The 22,517-nt window shown below is 42.0% G+C and overlaps 1 protein-coding gene across 1 annotated transcript in view; it reads right to left on the bottom strand.

Annotated features, from left to right (window-relative positions):
• LOC122423125 overlaps positions 1 to 22,517 on the bottom strand; it is a 119,495-nt gene that overhangs the window by 31,249 nt on the left and 65,729 nt on the right. The window contains exons 22-24 of the mRNA XM_043439905.1: positions 20,725 to 20,837; positions 20,505 to 20,591; positions 9,982 to 10,302 (exon numbers count right to left, since the gene is read on the bottom strand). Coding sequence (XP_043295840.1) covers positions 9,982 to 10,302; positions 20,505 to 20,591; positions 20,725 to 20,837 — 521 coding nt within the window. The remainder of the gene's footprint in view (positions 1 to 9,981; positions 10,303 to 20,504; positions 20,592 to 20,724; positions 20,838 to 22,517) is intronic.

Here is a 22,517-nt window from a genome sequence, read left to right as displayed (position 1 = left end):
CACAAGAAAAAAAAACCCTGCCAACCCGAACATCAAAACTTTACCCAGCTAAACCGTCCTTCAAAAATGGAGGTTTTATATATATATACACACACAAAAGGGTTTCCCATGTAGTGGTAAAGAATCAGCCTGCCAATGCAGGAGATACAGGTTCAATCCCAACCACCACCACCACAAAACAACAAATGCATATTATATATGTTATGTAATACATGTGTGTGTGTGTGTATATGCTATATACTGTATACATACTACTTATACATTTGTGTGTGTGTGTGTGTGTGTGTGTGTTAGTTGTTCAGTCATGTCCAACTCTTTGTGAGCTCATGGACTGTAGCCCACCAGGCTCCTCTGTCCACGGAATTCTGTAGGCAAGAATACTAGAGTGGGTAGACAATCCCTTTTCCAGGGGGTCCTCCCAACCCAGGGATCAAACCTGGGTCTCCTGCACTGAAGGCAGATTTTTTACCATTTGAGCCACCAGGGAAGCATATATATATATATGTATATGTATATATATACACATACATCATTTCAGTTCAGTCGCTCAGTCATGTCCGACTCTTTGCGACACCGTGAATCACAACACACCAGGTCTCCCTATCGATCACCAGCTCCTGGAATTCACCCAAACTCATGTGCATCGAGTCAGTGATGCCATCCAACCATCTCATCCTCTGTTGTCCCCTTCTCCTCCTGCCCTCAATCCCTCCCAGCATCATGGTCTTTTCTAATGAGTCAGCTCTTCACATGAGGTGGCCAAAGTATTGGAGTTTCAGCCTCAGCATCAGTCCTTCTGATGAACACCCAGGACTGATCTCCTTCAGGATGGACTGGTTGGATCTCCTTGCAGTCCAAGGGACTCTCAAGAATCTTCTCCAACACCACAGTTCAAAAGCATTAATTCTTTAGCACTCAGCTTTCTTCACAGTCCAGCTCTCACATCCATACATGACCACTGGAAAAACCATAGCCTTGACTAGACGGACCTTTGTTGGCAAATATCTCTGCTTTTTAATATGCTATCTAGGTTGGTCATAACTTTTCCCCCAGGGACTACGTGTCTTTTAATTTCATGGCTGCAATCACCATCTGCAGTGATTTTGGAGCCCAAAAAAGTAAAGTCTGACACTGTTTCCACTGTTTCCCCATCATTTGCCATGAAGTGATGGAACGAGATGCCATGATCTTAGTTTTCTGAATGTTGAGCTTTAAGCCAACTTTTTCACTCTCCTCTTTCACTTTCATCAAAAGGCCTTTTATTTCCTCTTCACTTTCTGCCATAAGGGTGGTGTCATCTGTATATCTGAGGTTATTGATATTTCTCCCAGCAATCTTGATTCCAGCTTGTGCTTCTTCCAGCCCAGCATTTCTCATGATGTAATCTGCATATAAGTTAAATAGGCAGGGTGACAATATACAGCCTTGACATACTCCTTTTCCTATTTGGAATCAGTCTGTTGTTCCACGTCCAGTTCTGACTGTTGCTTCCTGACCTTCATATAGGTTTCTCAAGAGGCAGGTCAGGTGGTCTGGTACTCCCATCTCTTGAATTTTCCACAGTTTGTTGTGATCCACACAGTCAAAGGCTTTGGCATAGTCAATAAAGCAAAAATAGATGTTTTTCTGGAACTCTCTTGCTTTTTCCATGATCCATTGGATGTTGGCAATTTGATCTCTGGTCCCTCTGCCTTTTCTAAAACCAGCTTGAACTTCTGAAAGTTCATGGTTCATGCATTGCTGAAGCCTGGCTTGGAGAATTTTGAGCATTACTTTGCTAGTGTGTGAGATGAGTGCAATTGTGTGGTAGTTTGAGCATTCTTTGGCATTGTCTTTCTTTGGAATTGGAATGAAAACTGACCTTTTCCAGTCCTGTGGCCACTGCTGAGTTTTCCAAATTTGCTGGCATATTGAGTACAGCACTTTCACTGCATCATCTTTCAGGATTTGAAATAGCTCAACTGGAATTCCATCACCTCCACTAGCTTTGTTCATAGTGATGCTTTAAGCATATATATATGTATATATATACATATATATATATATACACACACACACACACACATATATATGTATATATATATACAAGCATAATCTGAGGGATTTCATCATCACTACATTACCAAAGTGCTAAAAGTAGTTCTTCAAGTTTAAATGAATAAACAAAACAATGATACAAAAGTATCTTCACATAAGAAAGTGTAAACCTTACTGGTAAATCCAGAGAGAAAAACAGAATATTGTAATACCGTAATAGTGGTACATAACTTGCTTTTAACATTATATATAAATATAAATCAAAAGACCATCATAAGACTAACTATAATTACAGAAAGCTGCTGTTGGAAACACATTTAGAAACAAGCAAAATCTGACATCAATCACTTCAAGTGTAGGGGAGGAGTGAAATGCAGTTTCTGCATGCTATTGAAATTAAGTTGTTTTCATAACAGTACTTAACTTCTGCTGTAAACTGTTATAGTTATAAAATGTTTGATACAAGTTCCATGGTAACTACAATAAAAAGTATAGTACATACACACAGAAAAAGAGAAATTAATCAGAGCATACCACTATAAGAAATCATCAAGCCACAAATACAACACAGAAGAAAGCAGGAGCAAGAAACTATACAACAATGAATAAAATGGCAATGTAAGTCCTTACCTTTCAATATGATTATAAATGTAAGTATATTACACTTTCCAATCAAATATATAGATAATCTAAATAGATTAAAAGTAAGATCCAACTACATACTGCATATAAGAGACTCACTTTAGATTTCATGACTCAGGTAGGCTGAAAGTGAACAGGTGGAGAAAGAGATGCCATGCAAATAATAGCCAAAAGAGATCAAAGTCAGGCAAAAGAGACTTTAAGTCAAAAACTGTCACAAGAGACAGTTCAACTGAAAGATATAGCAATTACATATATGCACGGAACATTATAGCATTTCAGTATACAAGACAGCATGGACAGCTTTTAAGGGAGAAGTAGAAGCGATACATTAACAGTAGAAAACTTCAATATCCCACTCTCTATAATTAATTGATCATTCAAACAGAAAATCAATATGCATTCTTCTCAAGCACACATGGAATATTTTATATTCCATGGATATATACATGTCTTTATATATGTATAAATACAAAGGATAAATACAAGTCTTTGGTGGTATCATGGGTGTAGTAGCAGTAGTAATATAGAAGATAGCAGTAGTAATATCTAAGGTACAAGAAAACAGAGTATATCTGTGCAAACAGTACAGTTTACCCACATAAAGGGAAATGCATGGAAAGAGATGGAAAGCAAATGTAAAAATAACAACCATGGTTATCTGTGAATAGTGGTATCATGGGTGATTTTTTTCTTCTTTATACTTTTGTGTAGATTACACATTTTCTACAATGAGTGTGTTATTGTGATTAAAAAAAAAAAACTTGTATTTAGGCTGCAGACAAGTCTTAACAAATTCAAGAAAATTTGAATCATTCCAAGTATCTTTTCTGAACACAATGGAATGAAACTAAAAGTCAATAGTGATAAGAAAACAAAAAAATCATGAATAGATTGAAAGTAAACAATATACATATTTTAGATTGTATTTTAGGATTGTACTTTCTATATCTATAATGAATGCCATTAGGTTTTTGAGAGGGATTGCATAAAACCTGTAAATCACTTTGAGTGGTATAGACATTTTAACAATATTGATTCTTCCAATCCATGAACACAAGATACTTTTTCACTTATCTATATCTTCATTAATTTCTTTCCTATATGTTTTATAATTTGAAAGAAGGTGGCATGCTGCCAAAAAAGAGGGAGAAGGGAGTAAGAAGAAGGAAGCAGAAATCAAGTAAGGCCTAATTTGTAGAGTTCTGAGTTTCAAAAGCCTCAATCTGTATAAAAATGCACAAGTATTTGGAGAAAATAATTGTCAAATTAGTAATTAGCATATTTTGTTGCACTCTGCTCCTCTTATATGCCACCTAACTGTTCCATCCTTTCTCATTTCTCCCACTTCAGAGAAGCAAACACAATTTTTAAAAATATGGATCGATGGCAAACAAAATGGAAAAAGGAAAGCAACTGCTGTAGAAGTGGAGTGTAATTTGGGTATGTGGCAATTAAAAGTGGGATAACAAGAAGTTTTGAAGCTAAAGAAGAGAAACTAAAATAAAAATTTATCACTTTGCCACCCAAGGAACATATTTTGAAAAGAATTCAATGTAATGCAATGGAAAACATTGTGTGATTCATCAAGTGCAATTCCCTGCTATCAGACTCTTTTCTGATTATTTATTGCTAAAATTCTTTCTGTTAAATGACTGCCTAGCAATGCCCAACTTCCAATCCAAAAGCTACAAGACTTTCTGAAAAAGAAAAATATAACTCATAGCAAAATTTCAAAAGAGCAGTCACTATAAATAGATCCAAGAATTACAGAAATTATTTAACTGACTGCTAATATTTTAAGACACTAACATAAATATGCTTTTTATGTAGCAAAAAAAAAAAAAATAAAGCAGAGACTAAAAAGAACCAAATGGAGTTTCTAAAACTGAAAAATCAATATATGTAATGAAAAATTATCTGGATTAACATAAAAAGAAATTAGATACGGCAAAACAAAAAAAGGGGGTGGGGAAATTAAGCACATATCAAGAGAGACTATTCAAACTGAAGCAGAGAGGAAAAAAGGCAGAAAACAAAGCATGAATGGAAACTCTGGCACTTGGTACAAGAATAAACCATGCAAAAATATGTGTATTTGGAGACTCAGAATAAGGGATGAGTAGAAAACTAGTTGTAAATAATGGATGAAATTTTTCCAAATTTAATGAAAGCTATAAACCAAACCAAAAAGCTAAACAAACTTTAAAAGATAAAAATAAGGAAAACTACCTCAGACATTTGAAAATATAATTGTGGAAAACCAGTGATAACCGCCCCCCCCTCAAAAAAAAATCCTAGAAGCACCCATGAAATATTGACATGTTATGTAAAGAGGTACAAAAATAAGTATTACTGGCTATTTATTAGAGGCAATGCTAACCATAAAGGGAAAGGAAAGTTGCTCAGTTGTGCCCAACTCTTTGTGACCCCATGGACAGTAGCCGGCACCAACTTCCTCCATCCATGGGATTTTCTAGGCAAAAATACTGGAGTGGGTTGCCGTTTCCTTCTCCAGGGAATCTTACCGACCCAGGGACCGAACCCAGGTCTCCTGCATTGTAGACAGACACTTTACCGTCTGAGCCACCAGGGAAGTCCTAGCCACAGGCCAATGTAAAAGCATCTTTAAGGTAGTGTGGCGAAATTTTCTAAACTAGAATTCAGTCACCAGTGAAAATATTTTTTAAAATTATTAACAGTTAAAATGTTTTCATATTAAAAAGATGATAGAATTTGAGACCACCAGACCATCACTACACAAAAAATGTTACAGTAAGGTATTCAAGCTAAAGGAAAATGCCCAAAGCTATGAAGACTGCTCTAAACAATAATTCTGTAGGTAAATACAAAAACTATTGCACATTTTTGAAATAATAGAATATTTAAGGCAAAAATAGCCACAACATTTTATAAGATTTATTAATTTGTTTCAGTATTTGTTAAGTGACAAGCTATTATTTTAAGGGCTCCCCTGATAGTTCAGTTGGTAAAGAATGCAATACAGAAGACCCTGATTCAATTCCTGAGTTGGGAAGATGTGCTGGAAAAAGGATAGGCTACCCACTACAGTATTCTTAGGCTTCCCTTGTTAGAATTGTAAAGAATCCACCTGCTATGTGGGAGACCTGGGTTTGTTCACTGGGTTGGGAAGATCCCCTGGAGAACGGAAAGGCTAACCCACTCTAGTATTCTGGCCTGGAGAATTCCATGGACTGTATAGTCCATGGGGTCACAAAGAGTTGGACATGACTGCGTGATTTTCAGTTTTCACTTATCATTTAAGGTAAAATGTGCACAATGGAAGAGTACAAGGACTTGAGCTCACCTCCTCTCACAAAAGCACCAAAATCACAACTAAGTGCTGAACAGCAGTTTAAAAAGCATGAAAACTATCAAAAAAGATACTCTACATCCAAAGACAATGAAGAAGCCACAATAAGATGGTAGGAGGGGTGAATTTACAATATAATCAAATCTCATACCCACCAGGTGAGTGAGCCACAAACTGGAAAATAATTATGTGACAGACCCCCCCGCCCCCGACAGAATGTTTCTGAAACTGAGGTCAAGCTCCCCCACCCTGGGGGTCTGGCATAAGGAAGAGCAGCCCTGAGAGCACTTGATTTTGAAGGCCAAGGGGCTTGATCATAGGAACTCCACAGGAACAAGGGAAGTGAAGTGAAGTGAAAGTTGCTCAGTCATGTCCAACCCTTTGTGACCCCATGAACTATGGCCTGTCAGGCTCCTCTGTCCATGGAACTCTCCAGGCCAGAATACTGGAGTGGATAACCTTTCCCTCCTCCAGGGGATCTTTTCAACCCGGGGACTGAACCCAGGTCTCCCGCACTGCAGGCAGGTTCTTTGCTGTCTGAGCCACCAGGAAAGCCCAAGAATACTGCAGTGGGTAACCTATACCTTCTCCAGAAGATCTTCCCAACCCAGGAATTGAACCAGGATCTCCTGCATTGTAGGCAGATTCTTTACCAGCTGAGCTACCAGGGAAGCCCACTGGGGCCCAGAGAAAAAGTCATGACTTCACAGAAGCGAAGACCAGACCTACCTTCTTGTCTTATAAGGTCTTCTGGGGAGGTGGGGGCAGCTGTGGCTCACTGCAGGGACAAGGACATTGGTGGCAGAGGTATCAGGGAGTACTCAATGGTGTGAGCTCCCCTGAATGCTGACATTTTGAAACCAAGACCTGGCCCCACCCAACAGCCTGAAGATTCCAGTGCTGGGATGCCTAAGGTCAAACAACCCACAGGGCAGGAACACAGCCCTGCCCATTAGCGGATAGGCAGTCTAAACTCTTCCTGCGGTTATTGATATTTCTCCCAGCAATCTTGATTCCAGCTTGTGCTGGAATCAGTAACCTCAGATATGCACATGACACCACCCTTATGGCAGAAAGTGAAGAAGAACTAAAGAACCTCTTGATAAAAGTGAAAGAGGAAAGTGAAAAAGTTGGTTTAAAACTCAACATTCAGAAAACTAAGATCATGGCATCCATGTCCCATTACTTCATGGCAAATAGATGGGGAAACAGTGGAAACAGTGACAGGCTTTATTTTGGGGGGGCTCCAAAATCACTGCAGATGGTAACTGCAGCCATGAAATTAAAAAACGCTTACTCCTTGGAAGAAAAATTATGACCAACCTAGACAGCATATTAAAAAGCAGAGACATTACTTTGCCAACAAAGATCTATCTAGTCAAGGCTATGGTTTTTCCAGTAGTCATGTATGGATGTGAGAGTTGGACTGTAAAGAAAGCTGAGCACCAAAGGATTGATGCTTTTGAGCTGTGGTGTTAGAGAAGACTCTTGAGAGTCCCTTGGACTGCAAGGAGATAAAATCAGTCCATCCTAAAGGAAATCAGTCCTGAATATTCATTGGAAAGACTGATGTCGCTTATGATCCTTTGTATTTCAGTGTTGTCTGTTGTGATCTCTCCATTTTCATTTCTAATTTTGTTGAGTTGGTTCTTCTCCCTTTGTTTCTTGATGAATCTGGCTAACGGTTTGTCAATTTTATTTACCTTTTCAAAAAACCAGCTTTAGCTTTGTTGATTTTTGCTATGGTCTCTTTTGTTTCTTTTGCATTTATTTCTGCCCTAATTTTTAAGATTCCTTTCCTTCTACTAACCCTGGGGTTCTTCATTTCTTCCTTCTCTAGTTGCTTTAGGTGTAGAGTTGAAGCTAAAACTTCAATACTTTGGCCACATGATGCAAAGAGCTGACTCATTTGAAAAGACCCTGATGATGGGAAAGATTGAAGGTAGGAGGAGAAGGGGACGACAGAGGATGAGATGGTTGGATGGCATCACTGACTCAATAGACATGAGTTTGAGTAAACTCCAGGAGTTGGTGATGGACGGGGAGGCCTGTCATGCTGCAGTCCATGAGGTCACAAAGAGTCTGACATGACTGAGTGACTGAACTGAACTGAAACTCTTCCTGAGCTCACAGCTGCCTCTACACACATCTTTTGACAGGGCCCCGCACACAGAAGATCAAGAACTAGCTCCATCCACCAGTCATCAGACACCAGTCACTCCCACCAGGAAGCCTGCACAAGCCTCTAGATGAGTCTCACCCACCAGGGGACAGACACCAAAAGGAAGAAGAAAGACAATCCTCCAGCCTGTGGAAGAACGACCATAAACACAGAAAGTTAGACAAAATGAGATAGCAGAAGAATATATTCCAGAAAAAGAAAAACAAGATAAAATCCCAGAAGAAGAACTAAGTGAAGTTGAAATAGGCAATATGCCTGAGAAAGAATGTAGAATAATGATAGTAAAGATGATCCAAGATTTCAGAAAAAGAATGGAGGCATGGAATGAGATTGTACAAGAAATGTTTAACAGAGAGCTAGAAGATATACAGAACAGAGTTGAAGAATACAGTAAAAGAAATGAAAAATATACTAGAAGGAACCAATAGCAGAATAAATGAGGCAGAAAAACAGATAAGTGAGCTAGAAGAAAGAATGGTGAATATCACTGTTGTAGGACAGAAAAAAGAATGTAAAAATGTGAGGACAATCTTTGGGACAACATTAAGAAACCTCTGGGACAACGTTAAATGCACAAACATGCACATTTTAGGGGCCCTTGAAGGAGAAGAGGCCTGAGAAAATATTTGAAGAGATAATAGCTGAAAATTTCCCTAATATGGGAAGGGAAATAGCCACTGAAGTCCAGTGTAAACCCAAGAAGGCACATATCAAGACACACATTAATCAAACTGACAAACTGACAAACTGACAAAAGTTAAAGACAAAGAGAAACTATTAAAAGCAACAAATAACTTACAAGGAATCCTCATAAGTTTATCAGCCAATTTTTCAGCAGATACTTTGCAGGTCAAAAGAGAGTGGCATGATATATTTAAACTGATAAAAGGGGGAAACCTACCATCAGAAATCCTCTACCCAGCAAGGCTCTTGTTCAGTTTCTATGGAGAAATCAAAAGTTTTACAGACAAGAAAAAGCTAAAAGAATCCAACACCACTAAACCAGCTTACAACAAATGCTAAAGGAACTTCTCTAGGAAGAAAATTAAGCCATAGAAGAAAAGAGAAAATTATGAATGAGAAAGCATACCAGTAAAGGCAAACATACAGTAAAGGTAGGAAAACATTCACACACAAATACGATACCAAAACTAGCAATCAGGAGGAGAGTTAAAATGCAGACTATTGGAAATGCATTGGAAACTAAGAGACCAGCAACCTACAATAGACTGCATATCAAAACCTCATGGAAACCACAAAACAAAACTCTATATATTCACACAAAAAAGAAAAGAAATCCAAACACAGTATTAAAGATAGCCATCAAATCATAAGAGAAGAGAATCAAAGAGGAAGGGAAGAAAAAAAGACCTACCAAAAAAACACAAAGCAATTAACAGAATGTCAGTAAGAACACACATATCTATAATTACCTTAAATGTAAACTGACTCAGTACTCCAACCAAAATACATAGACTGGCTGGATGAAAACAAAAACAAGACCCATTTATATGTATTGTCACTTGTCCGTGGGTCCTCACACTCCATTTTGGGGGCACCACTGCTTGGATCAGCGGGTTCTATTGGCACCTCCCCCAAATACCCACCTGCTGATACTCTGTCTCTCTAGGACCTGTGAGTGTAATAAACTCACATCTCTCCTTACCTGAACCTCTCATATATCCCCTCTTAGAGCTGCACTTGTCTGACCATCCCATGAAAGAATACAACAAGCTACCATGATGAACCTTTCTGGTTATTCCATCCTATATCAGACAGGACTTACCTGAGCAGACTGCTCCAGCATCATCGTCATGGGAATAACCCTGAGGACGATAGTCTTTCACTTTAGGATACCTACACTGCCTCAGAGCTGACTCTGTCCCTCTGCAGAAAATATAAGAAAACCAAATGGGGCCAGCTGCTGGTCCAAAATAAGATCTTTGGGGAGCATCAATAGCAGCTCCACACCCCAGCTGTCTGCACACGACAGCTGCCTCTTCTAAGCTCCACTTGTAATCATTCACCGTGCCCCATTTTCCTTGTTGTTTCACTTCCACTCTCCCCTCACAGCGGTGACCTCCATTCATCAGCCTCAGATTCACAGCTGTAAGAGACACAGACACAGGACACAAGAGAGATTTTAGGATACCACGCAGTAGTATACTGGCAAGTGATTAAAAAAAAAAAAAAGAATACTCTGACCTCTGAAAAAGAATATACTTGTGAATAGCATTTCTTGACTTCTGTGGTATAAATATTCCTACAATGGCCAACTCAAAGCTCCCAATGTGCCATCACTGAACCTAGAGCAGGAAAGGAGGCACCAGGTATTTCCCATGAGCCTGCAGAACCAGCTCCAGGGACATCACCGAGGAGAGGCCTTCAGAGACTCTGGATGCTGCCCTCCCTATAGATGTGCTCAAGGCTACAAAGGCTGAGCTTCCCCATCTCAGTTACAACTCATGGCCCAGGATCTAGGGAGGAATCCTCCCTCTCCTTCCCTGTCCATAAGGAGCATCTCATGCAGCCTAGGAACAGAGGGCTGGGTAACAGGCTCTAAAGTGTCCCAGTTATTCCTGTTGCCTGGTATTCACATCTTTGTGTAATCCCCACACTGGAATGTACATAGTAACATGCACATAACAAATAGAATATGGCAAAAATGATGAGATGTCACTGAAGAGATTATGCTTCAAGATGACTCTGGTTTTTCCTTTGGTGACCTATCTTGCTCTCTCTCTTGCTCTGAATATGCCAACTGCCACATGTGAACTACTTATTGAGAGACCCTTGTGACAAGGAAAGGAGGCAGGCCCCAAGCCAACAGCCAGCAAGGGACTGAGTCTCTCAGTTCAACAGTCCACCAAGGTCTGGATGCTGCCAACATCCAAGTGAGTACATTTGAGTGATAACAAACCCTAGTTGAACTTTCAGATGATTGCATCCTTGCAAGATATCATGAGTCAGAGAACCCAGATAGGACATGTCAATTCCTGGCCCACGAAAGTGTGAGATACTAGGTGTTTGCTCACTTAAGCTGGCAAGTTCAGAACTAATTTGTTGCTCAACGACATATAACTAATGCATGGCTTCCCTCCAGAGTCAGCAGACAGGGATCAATAAGCTGGGGGGTTATACCCGAGCCCTCACTGCTTCACCCAGATGAGACTTCTTTCTGTGTGAACAGGTCTGCTGCCTGGTCCCACCTGGAACTGGGACCCAAACCATTTCTCTCTGTCACATCAGGTCTCACCCCATGTCCCAGGCTCTTGCCTTCCTGTTGGGAACTGAGCAGTGAGTTTCCATGAATCAGCTTCATCAGCTTTTAACTCGGGTCAGAAAATGAGAATCTTTCTTATAGTCTAAGGAGAAGTGGTCCCTGGCATACAATTCACACTGCTCAGGTCTATGACCCACCCCACGTGCTCTCACTCTGGAAACAGAAGTGGTGCATCACAGAGGGAACATCTGGGGAAATGCTGAACTGGAGAAGATCATGGTGTGTAGTTGGCTCAGGCAGGTGGCCACAACAAGATATCACATGCTGACTGGTTAAACAACAGAAATGTATTTATCTTATCACAGTTCTGGAGGCTGGTAAGTCAAGATCAAGGTGCTGGCAAGGCTGTGTTCATTACGAGACTTCTGCTCTTGGCTTGCAGGCCATGGCTCCCTCACTGTGTGCTCACCTGGTCTTTCCTCAGGACAGGTACACAGGGAGAAAGGGAGAGAGATCTGCAAAAGAGGGAGGGAGATCTACCTCTTCTTCTTCTTCTTATAATGTCACCTATTAGATTAGGGCCACATCCTTATATCTTATTTAACACTGGTGGTGGTTTAGTCACTAAGTCATGTCCAACTCTTGCAACCTCATGGACTATAGCCTGCCAGGCTCCTCTGACCATGGAATTTCCCAGGCAAGAATACTGGAGTGGATAGCCATTTCCTTCTCCAGGGCATCTTCCCAACCCAAGGATCAAACTCACCTCTCCTGCATTGGCAAGAGGATTCTTTATCACTGAGCCACCAGGGAAGCCTATTTAACCTCAGTTACTTCCTAAAGACCCCATTTCCAGTGGAGTCTAACTAGGGCCTAGGATTCAACATATTAATTATGGAACGATACAGTTCAATCCATAGACCTGGAGAGGTCCAGGTCTTTTTAAGTACTGTAAACACAGAATATAATAAGACAATGTCCTTGCCTACATGTAGTTTTTATCTAGTTCATGACACAAACAAGGAGATGATTTCATTACTGTGAAAAGCTTTAGATTTTCTCAGTAATGGTAGGCTTGCTTATTGAGGCTATTTCCTCTGTTGAAAAAGTATAATTAATTTACTAAAATTATCTTAAAAGCATTAAAGACCTGATAAAGTAGGAAGGGAAAATTGGGCCAACTCTGAAGGGAATATGTAAATTCACTGAGACTCAAAGAAATAGAAAACATAAAAAAGAAAAGAAAGAAAGAAAAACTAACCAGAAATTCTGGAGCTGAATAATATAATTAGTGAACTGAAGAATTCTATACAGAGCATCAAAAACAGTCTTGACCATCAGAGAAGTAGAAACATCATATGACATCCCTTATATATGAATCTAAAAAGAAATGAAAAAGTGGACTTATTTACAAAACAGAAACAGACTCACAGATCTAGAGAACTGAACTCGTGTTTGTTAAGGGGAAATAATAGGGTGAAGGGAGAGTTAGGGAGTTTGGGATCAGTTCCTACACACTGCTATATTTAAAGTGGATAATCAACAAGGACCTACTATACAGCACAGGGAACTCTACTGAGTGTTATGTGGCAGCCTGGATGGGAGGGTAGTTTAGGAGAGAATGGATACACGGATCTGTGTGGCTGAGTTTCCTTGCTGTTCACCTGAAACTATCATAACATTGTTAATTGGCTATGTTCATTGTTCAGTGTAGTGGGAATTCCTAATAATGTACTTTCACAGCCTTGAGAAATTTCACAGAAATTGCACCTGGAAAAACAGCAGATATTAAGAAACTGTGTTTTTCTTAAGAATAATCTCCTTGTTACAAACCCCAAGGCCAGACCCAGAAGTGAGTATGACTGGGATCATGAAAGCATGGACCTTGGAACAGCGGGTCAGCATCAGGCATGAATGCTGCCTACACACTTGCTGATTGTTCCTGAGACTAGCCCAAAAGGGAACAGCCTGGAGTAAAAACAAGGAGATCCAGACTATGTCAGTGTAGAGTCTTGGAAAAGATAAGATCAAAAAAGGCAAAGATGGGCACAATAAAGGACAGAAATAGTATGGACCTAACAGAAGCAGAAGATATTAAGAAGAGGTGGGAAGAATACACAGAAGAAATATACAACAAAGATCTTCATGAGCCAGACAGTCACAGTGGTGTGATCACCAACCTAGAGCCAGACATCCTGGAATGTGAAGTCAAGTGGGCCTTAGGAAGCATCACTACAAACAAAGCTAGTGGAGGTGATGGAATTTCAGCTGAGCTATTTCAAATCCTAAAAGATGATGCTGTGAAAGTGCTGTACTCAATATGCCAGCAAATTTGGAAAACTCAGCAGTGGCCACAGGACTGGAAAGGGTCAGTTTTCATTCCAATCCCAAAGAAAGGCAATGCCAAAGAATACTCAAACTACTGCACAATTCCACTCATCTTACATGCCTCCCTGATGGCTCAGATGGTTAAACGTCTGCCTGCAATGCAGGAGACCTGGGTTCGATCCCTGGGTTGGGAAGATTCCCTGGAGAAGGAAATGGCAACCCACTCCAGTACTCTTGCCTAAAAAATTCCATAGACAGAGAAGCCTTGTAGGCTACAGTCCATGGTGTCACAAAGAGTTGGACACGACTGAGCGACTTCACTCACTCACTCACGTGCTAGTAAAGTAATGCTCAAATTCTCCGAGCCAGGCTTCAACACTAAGTGAACCGTGAACTTCCAGATGTTCAAGCTGGATTTAGAAAAGGCAGAGGAACCAGAGATCAAATTGCCAACATCCGTTGGATGATCGAAAAAGTTAGCTCCAGAAAAACATCTGCTTTATTGACTATGCCAAAGCCTCTGACTGTGTGGACCACAACAAACTGTGGAAAATTCTGAAAGAAATGGGAATACCAGACCACCTGACCTGCCTCTTGAGAAATCTGCATGCAGGTCAGGAAGCAACAGTTAGAACTGGACATGGAACAACAGACTGGTTCCAAATAAGGAAAGGAGTATGTCAAGGCTGTATATTATCACCCTGCTTATTTAACTTATATGCAGAATACATCATGAGAAATGCTGGACTGGACAAAGCACAAGCCAAAATCAAGATTCTGGGAGAAATATCAATAACCTCAGATACACAGATGACACCACCCTTAAGGCAGAAAGCAAATAAGAACTAAAGAGCCTCTTGATGAAAATGAAAGAGAGTGAAAAAGTTGGCTTAAAACTCAGCATTCAGAAAACTAAGATCATGGCATCTGGTCCCATCACTTCACGGCAAATAGATGGGGAAACAGTGACAGACTTTATTTTGGGGGGCTCCAAAATCACTGCAGATGGTGACTCCAGCCATGAAATTAAAGCTTGCTCCTTGGAAGAAAAGTTATGACCAACCTAGACAGCATATTAAAAGCAGAAACATTACTTTATCAACAAAGGTCCGTCTAGTCAAAGCTATGGTTTTTCCAGTAGTCATGTGTGGATGTGAGAGTTGGACTATAAAGAAAACTGAGCACTGAAGATGTCAGGGAGTGTTTAACAGGAGGATTCCTACGTGCTGTCTCTCATGAGCCCTTTGATCCTTTTCAAGCAGAGCAGCACACTTCTCCCAGGAACTGAGGTCATTATGTGAGACAAGCTTGGATCTCCTTTAGTAAACATTCTCTTTACGACAAAACTGCTTAGTCTCGCTCCCCTTTCTTGAGATATGGATTGTCTCCTAACCTTGTGACCATTAATATCCCTTGTTCCCTTGGTAACAGTTGCTGTACATTTTGTTTTCTGATCTTTGTCATTGTTGAAAAAAATTTCTTGTACCACAGCCTATATATACTCACAGAAAAATTATTAAAGCACCTTTGCTCCATCAGAGCTTGGGTCCCCGTGTCTTTTTTGTTTCTCTGTCTCTCTGTCTCTCTGTCTCTCTCTCTGTCTCTCTCTGTCTCTCTCTGTCTCTCTCTGTCTCTCTCTGTCTCTCTCTGTCTCTCTCTCTCTCTCTCTCTCTCTCAGGCTTCTAAGACCCTCTCAAGAAGGTGCTCTGTGCCTTCACCCCCTCAAGAGGGCACCTGGTGCCTTCATGAGCGATGCAAGCCCTGTGTCAAGGGCTTTATTGGTTTTCTGCGTAAACCAGGGAATATCAGCCTCTTTCTCTCTTTTACTTTCTTATCATCGACTCTGGACTACCAGGTTCCGGTCCATTAAAGGACCCCAGCATGAAGAATTGATGATTTTGAGCTGTGATGTTGGAGAAGACTCTTGAGAGTCCCTTGGACTGCAAGGAGATAAAATCAGTCCATCCTAAAGGAAACCAGTCCTGAATATTCATTGGAAGGACTGATGCTGAAGCTGCAACTCCAATACTTTGGCCACTTGATGCAAAAAACTGACTCATTTGAAAAGACCTTGATGCTGGGAAAGATTGAAGGTGGGAGGAGAAGGGGATGACAGAAGATGAGGTGGTTAGATGGCATCACCGACTCAATGGACATGAGTTTGAGTAAACTCCAGGAGTTGGTGACGGACAGGGAGGCCTGTCGTGCTGCAGTCCATGGGGTCACAAAGAGTCAGACATGACTGAGCGACTGAACTGAACTGAACTGAGTCTGCAATTAGGAATAAAAGCTGAATTCAGAGTGGACACTGCGCCTTAGTCCAACAGAGGCTGCAGGCCCCCTGACCCATTGCACCAGATTTCATGTTCTGCCTTCATTTTCATCACTCACTCCAGGACCATTAGGGGAACAGTTCAGTCACCCAGTCATGTCCAATTCTTTGCGACCCCATGGACTACAGCACCCTGTCCCTCATGGTCTCCCAGAGTTTGACCTAGTTCGTGTTCATTGCATTAGTGATGCAGTCCAGTCATCTCATCCTCTGATGCCCTCTTCTCCTTCTGCCCTCAATCTTTCCCAGCATCAGGGACCTTTCCAATGAATTGTTTGTTCACATCAGATGACCAAAATCCTGGAGCTTCAGCTTTAGCATCAGTCCTTCCAGTGAATATTCAGGGTCGATCTCCCTTGAGGTTGACTGGTTTGATCTCCTTGCTGTCCAAAGGACTTTCAAGAGTCTTCTTCAGAACCACAGTTTGAAAGCATCAATTCCTTGACATTTTGGCTTCTTTATGGTCCAGCTCTCGAAACCATTTGTGACACTGGGAAGACCATAACCTTGACTATATGGATCTTTGTCGGTAGAGTAGTGTCTCTGCTTTTCAACACAGTCTAGGTTTGTCATCGCTTTCCTGCCAAGAATCAGTTGTCTTCTGATTTCATGGCTGCAGCCACCATCCTCGGTGATTTTGGAGCCCAAGAAGAGGAAATCTGTCACTACTTCCATCTTTTCCCTCTCTATTTGCCAAGCAATAATGGGGCCAGTTGCCTATACTACGATATAAAATAAAAGGTTTTTTTAAAAAAACAGACTTGACCAAGCAGAAGAATCAATGGGTTAAAAGAAAGATCAGTTGAAATTATGCAATCAGAGGAGCAAAAAGAATGAAAAGGAGTAAAAAAAAAAAAAAAACCTACAGGAATTAAGGATGTCATTAAGAGAAGGTATCCAAGATGCCTACTCAGTCATGTCTGACTCTTTGTGACCCCATGGACTGCAGCCCTCCAGAATCCTCTGTACACAGGATTCACCAGGCAAGAATACTGGAGTGGGTTGTCATTTCCTTCTCTAGGGGATCTTCCTGGCCCAGGGATCAAACCTGTGTCCCTTACGTCTCCCATATTGGCAGGTGGCTTCATTACCACTAGTGCCACCTGGAAGCTTGGGTTCTAATCTTACCTGTACTACTTACTCACATCTTACCTGTATTATTTAGACAAGTGATTTAACTTTTCCTTGCCTCAGTTTCCTGAAATATTTTTTGAGATAAATATATCCTGCCTAGTAGGACTGTTGTGCACTCAAGTTCATATAGGTACCTGGTAGTGTAGTAGTCACAGTCATAGTGTAAAGAGCTCCCATATAAATCATGACAAAATGACAAACATCACAACCTAAAAATCACAAATGTTGTGAGCAAACAATAAAGGAGTACATGAAACATTAAATTAGTGAATACACACTAGTTTTTGCCTATGAAACTGGGTAAGATTTTAAAACTTGGTAAAAAGCAAATGTTAGTGAGGAAAAGTGGAATCTAATAGTCTCACACAGTACTAGTGGAAATAAAATTCAGTGCAAACATTTCAAAAGGCACTTAATCTCTATGTACCAAAAGCCTTAAAGATATTCATAGCCTATAAAACAGCAATTCCAGCCAGAAAATATTGTTAAGAGAAATAATCATGAATGATTCTTACATTTAAATACAGAAAAGTTAAGAGCAACTTTTTTCATGATAGCAAAAATGTCGGAAACTACTAAATGCCTGACAAAATAAAATTTAACTTTTAAGGCAGGACAAAAAACGTTAAATAAAATTTTCTCTGTATGTTTGTTTGGTCCTCTTCCTAATATGCAGTGTGCATCTGTATTGCAGAGTAACCAGGACTTCTCAAGTATGGGAGTGCCGGCTTGGCCTTGAAGATGAATTATTTTTTTCTTCTGATAATAGCATTGTAACTTGTTAAAAGAACAGCATTCTTTCCCAGCTCTACTGGGGGTCATGGTGACTTGATGCTTAACTGACATATATATCCTTGGTGAACTTCATGTAAAATATCAGTATATCATTCTGATATATGATCCTTTGTCTCAAAACTGTATATACTATGCCTTCATCTTCTAACATGAAAATTACCCAGAGTTTTTCCAAATATCTGCTTCCAAGGTTATTAGCCTCAGTGTGGGTGGAATAAAATTCCTTTTTCCTCCTTAACTTGATTAATTGAATTTGTTTTGATCTGTGTAACACAAGTGGTTAAGTGAGTATATTGCATTTCAATTATGTAGCGAAATAATTGGAAGAAATTTAAAATTTCCATATTTTCTCTGGAATAGCCTATATTTTTGTAATACTACGATTAAACATTTTTATTGAGTGAAAGAATACTTAATGATATAAAAGTGTTAGTCATTCAGTCATGTCCAACTGTTTGCCACCCCATGAACTGTGTAGCCTGTCAGACTCCTCTGTCCATGGGATTCTCCAGGCAAGCGCACTGGAGTGGGTAGTCATTCCCGTCTCCAGGGAATCTTCCTGACCCAGGGATTGAAGCCTGGTCTCTGGCTGCAGGCAGATTCTTTACCATCTGAGCCACCAGGGAAGCCCATAATGATATAGAAATATGTGCAAAATATATTGTTAACTTTTAAAAACAGGTTACAAAATAATATATACTGAATTACCTAATATTGAGGGTCTATGTTATTGTGTATAAGGACATCAGTTATGCTTGAAGGGACCATTTTTCACCAATGCCCATCATGGATTTCATGGTGGAGACTCCTATAATGTGTGCCGAGCCCAGAAATCATCAAAATGCTCACAGAAGCCAGGAATACCGTTATACAAGGGGACCACTGTTATACAAGACCAATGTCATATGAAGTAGAATAAGAACAAATTTTTGGTAGGATAATACTGAACAGTGTTGTTTCACTGAAACAACAAAATGAGAAGAACACTTCCTTTGGCAAATGGTCTTGCTTCATAAGTAACTTCTAAAGAAATTTCCTAGTTTACTAGTAAGGGTGGATGCCTTGCAAAGAACACAAGTTGTCTCCCCCTTTGGGGGTACAAAATCCACCTCTGTCCTCCAGAGGCCAGAAGAGATGCTTCACCAGCATCTGCCCAGCAACCAGCACTCAGAGAGCAGAGATGAGGAGGGAGGGGGATTCCCAAGGACAGCTGCAGACTGGAGGCTGAGATCTAGGGGACAAGAGTGAGCTCTGAGATGAGACAGAGCTGCACTGAGTCTCAGCGGACCAGCACCCACATCTGACAGAGCCACCTCCTCCAGTCTGGAGACCAGATTCTCCGCAGCCCCATCCCTGACACCAGCCATCCTCTCACTCAGGGGAAACCAGCTCCATGGAGGGACTGGAGAGGGCACGAGAGAGAAAGTGCTCCCTACAGACTCACAGCAGATCCTGGGAGGGGAAAGGACTGTCCCAGGCCCCCAGCACATCAGGAAACAAGTCACGGGAACTGGGGCAGAGACTCAGGAACTTACACACTTGGGGTTGCATGTCAACTGATCTCTACAGACAAGAGGTCTCCTCTCCTGGCTGCTGACTCCTCTGCTCCACAATGGACACCTGGTAGGAACAGGTGAGGCCAGCAGGCAGAGCCTCTCACAGAGCCCAGTGCTGGGCAGACATGGCAACAAGCAGAGGGGAGCCCGGGGGATGGGCGAGAGGAGCCAGAGAGAGGCAGGCAGGTGCACGATTGTCTCTGATCTAGTTACATGCAGCGACCCAGCCCTGTGGCACCCTGTGTGTTTCACAGACCAGCAGACTCAGTCTCTGCTCAGCAGCCCCATTCCTCTCACACAGACAGGCTTCACACACCCTCTCACACACACACACACACTGTCACACACACCCCACACACACCCACACCCACCCTCACACAAACACCCTTACACACTCCTCACTCACCCTCACATACACACACACTCTCACACTGTCCTCACCCTCACATACACACACACTCTCACACTGTCCTCACACACACACAGACACACACAAACACACTCCTCACTCACCCTCACATACACTCATACAAGCAAAAAGCCCGCAGGAGCATAGACAGGAAACACAGGGACCCAGGGGCAACGCTCACACACCAGGCACATGGAGTGTGTGGGAACAACCCAGAGTCCCAGCTGAGCTCAGTCGCTGGACCTTCCACACACCGGGAGCCACTGGGACTCCTAGAAGCTCCCTGAGAACAAGGGAGACAGTGGAGGGGACTCAGGCTGACCCAGCTCCGTCCAGACCAAACCTCACTGCTCTGTAAAATCTGCCGCTATGACCAATGGACTCCCCACAGGAGAGGGACCAGTATTCACAGTCTATGTGGCTCCTTTTTAGTCAAAAACACTGAGGCTCGGCTCCAGAACTCCAGACACCTTTCCCTTCACCACGGCGTCCACTGCCTGGTGTGCATCCAGGACAGAGGGGCAGCTCTTACCTTGACCACCCACCACAGTGCTGAGGAGGAGGACACAGAATCCCTGGAGGGAGAGGTGTCGGCTCAGAGCCATCCTGACCCCACGTCCTCAAGGTCACAGTCCCAGCTGCAGGATCAGCCTGTGAGGAGGCGTCAGGGTGCCGACTGGGGTCTATATAGACCGTGCCCTACATCCTCCCTCCTGAGAACCAATAGAGACACCTTTTACCATTTCAGGCACTATCGGAGGCTGCATCAGCCACTTTCTGAAGCTCAGACACCAAATGAGCTTCTGCATCTTCTACATCTCCTTTTATGAGCAACGCGATCCTTTGACCTCCTGCTTCCGTGGTCCTGAGAACCGGGCCCCATAATCGGGGCTGGCGTAGAAAACTATGAGTACCTTTCTTTCCTCTGATCACCCTGGCGGATCCCCAAGGACTGTGAGATCTCACAGGGTCAGGTTGTTGAATCTATTGGCCCGTGGGGAATAAATCTAGTGGAATCAAGCACTTATCTTCCCAGTACAGAGCTCAGGGTAGTAGCCGAGCACTAGACGACAGCTTGAAATACAAGAATATTTGTCAGGCCAGCAGAAAATGAGGACAAGGATTGCAGGAAATCACAGACCATGGAGAGGGTGATATGGAAACCATTAAGCTGAAGGGATGAGGTTGTAGGTCTTCTCTTCTCGGAATGATCTGGAGACTGGGTCTTAGAGAAGGTGCATGTGTGCTTAATTGTGTCCTACTCTTTGTGACCCCTGAACTGTAACCCACCAGGCTCCTCTGTCCACAGGCTTTCACAGACAAGCATACTGGACTGTGTTGCCATTTCCTTCTCAAGGGTATCTTCCCAACCCAGGGACCGAACCCATGCCTTTTGTGTCTCCTGCATTGGTAGGCAGGTTCTTTATTGCTAAACCACCTGGGAAGCCCTATAAGGGATTTTCAGACATGCTAAATCCCTTTCCGATTATTGCATTTCATTTTATGTGAAATACCACTTTCAGCTAGTCAACAAATGATGCTTCATGAAAAAAAGAGATTGCTGTTATAGGAAACAAAGAGAAAGTAGTAGTCATTATTCAACTCTAGCCCTCCAAAATAGGAGTGGGAATCTCTAGAAGAAAATATATAGCTTAGAAAGATTAACACTTTCTAAACTTTACATTTTCCCCCTTTGGATATTGAGAGTTTGATTTGATAGGATTCAGAACCCACTTGTATTATAAGCCACAACTAAAGAAGGTGCAAAATATTGTTTAAGGGAACTGCCCCCAGACAGAAGGATAAATAAAAAGTATTCCGCTGCACAGTGGCTGCAGGCAAGGGGCAAAGAAGAGGCAAATGAAGCAGAAAAGAGAAGAGGGTTCATTCATTCTGAGTTGAAGAGGAAAGTTGGCGGCAAGAATGGAAGCCAAGGTGGACTGAGGGCACAGAGCCAAGCAGAAGGGACTGATGTCCAGTGTGGCCATTGCTGCCTTGTTTTGTCCCACTGATCAGAGGAGCTCCCATATGCTCCCCAGAAAGCAAGTAGCCCAGGGATGAGTATAGAGACTAAGAAGGGCCCTAATGGTGCAAGATAGAGCTCCCCCATTGAAATTCAAGGTCACTAACATACTGCCTCATTCCTCATACTCCCTCAGGCTAAAGATGCCCATGATGCACCTTTGTGGTCCACAGAAATCCACCCTGAGGCCCCCTCATCCTGACTCTCATCATTTCAGCACAAACGGGGGAAGGTACCATCTGTGATACACACCACATTTGCCTCAGAGTCCCCACCAGAGCTCAGAGACAGCTTCACACCCTCCCTCATCCACACCTGAAGGACTCGGTGAAGCCAACACTGAAGGCAGCTGTGGACCAGTCTACAGCCCTGTCACATACCCCACTGGAAGGACCTTTCATCCCGGTCAGCAGACACAGCTTCTCTGTCCTGCATGCCCGTCTTTCCTACTTGAGACTCAGGTAAATGAAAAGGGAGAAAAGTCAATTGAACACATGTTTTTCTCCCTCTAAATATGCTAAT

The sequence above is a fragment of the Cervus canadensis genome, chromosome 21 (assembly GCF_019320065.1).
Source record: "Cervus canadensis isolate Bull #8, Minnesota chromosome 21, ASM1932006v1, whole genome shotgun sequence".
NCBI lineage: Eukaryota > Metazoa > Chordata > Mammalia > Artiodactyla > Cervidae > Cervus > Cervus canadensis.
The sequence above is the reverse complement of the archived record's forward strand: the minus strand, read 5'-3'. Positions and strand labels throughout refer to the sequence as shown.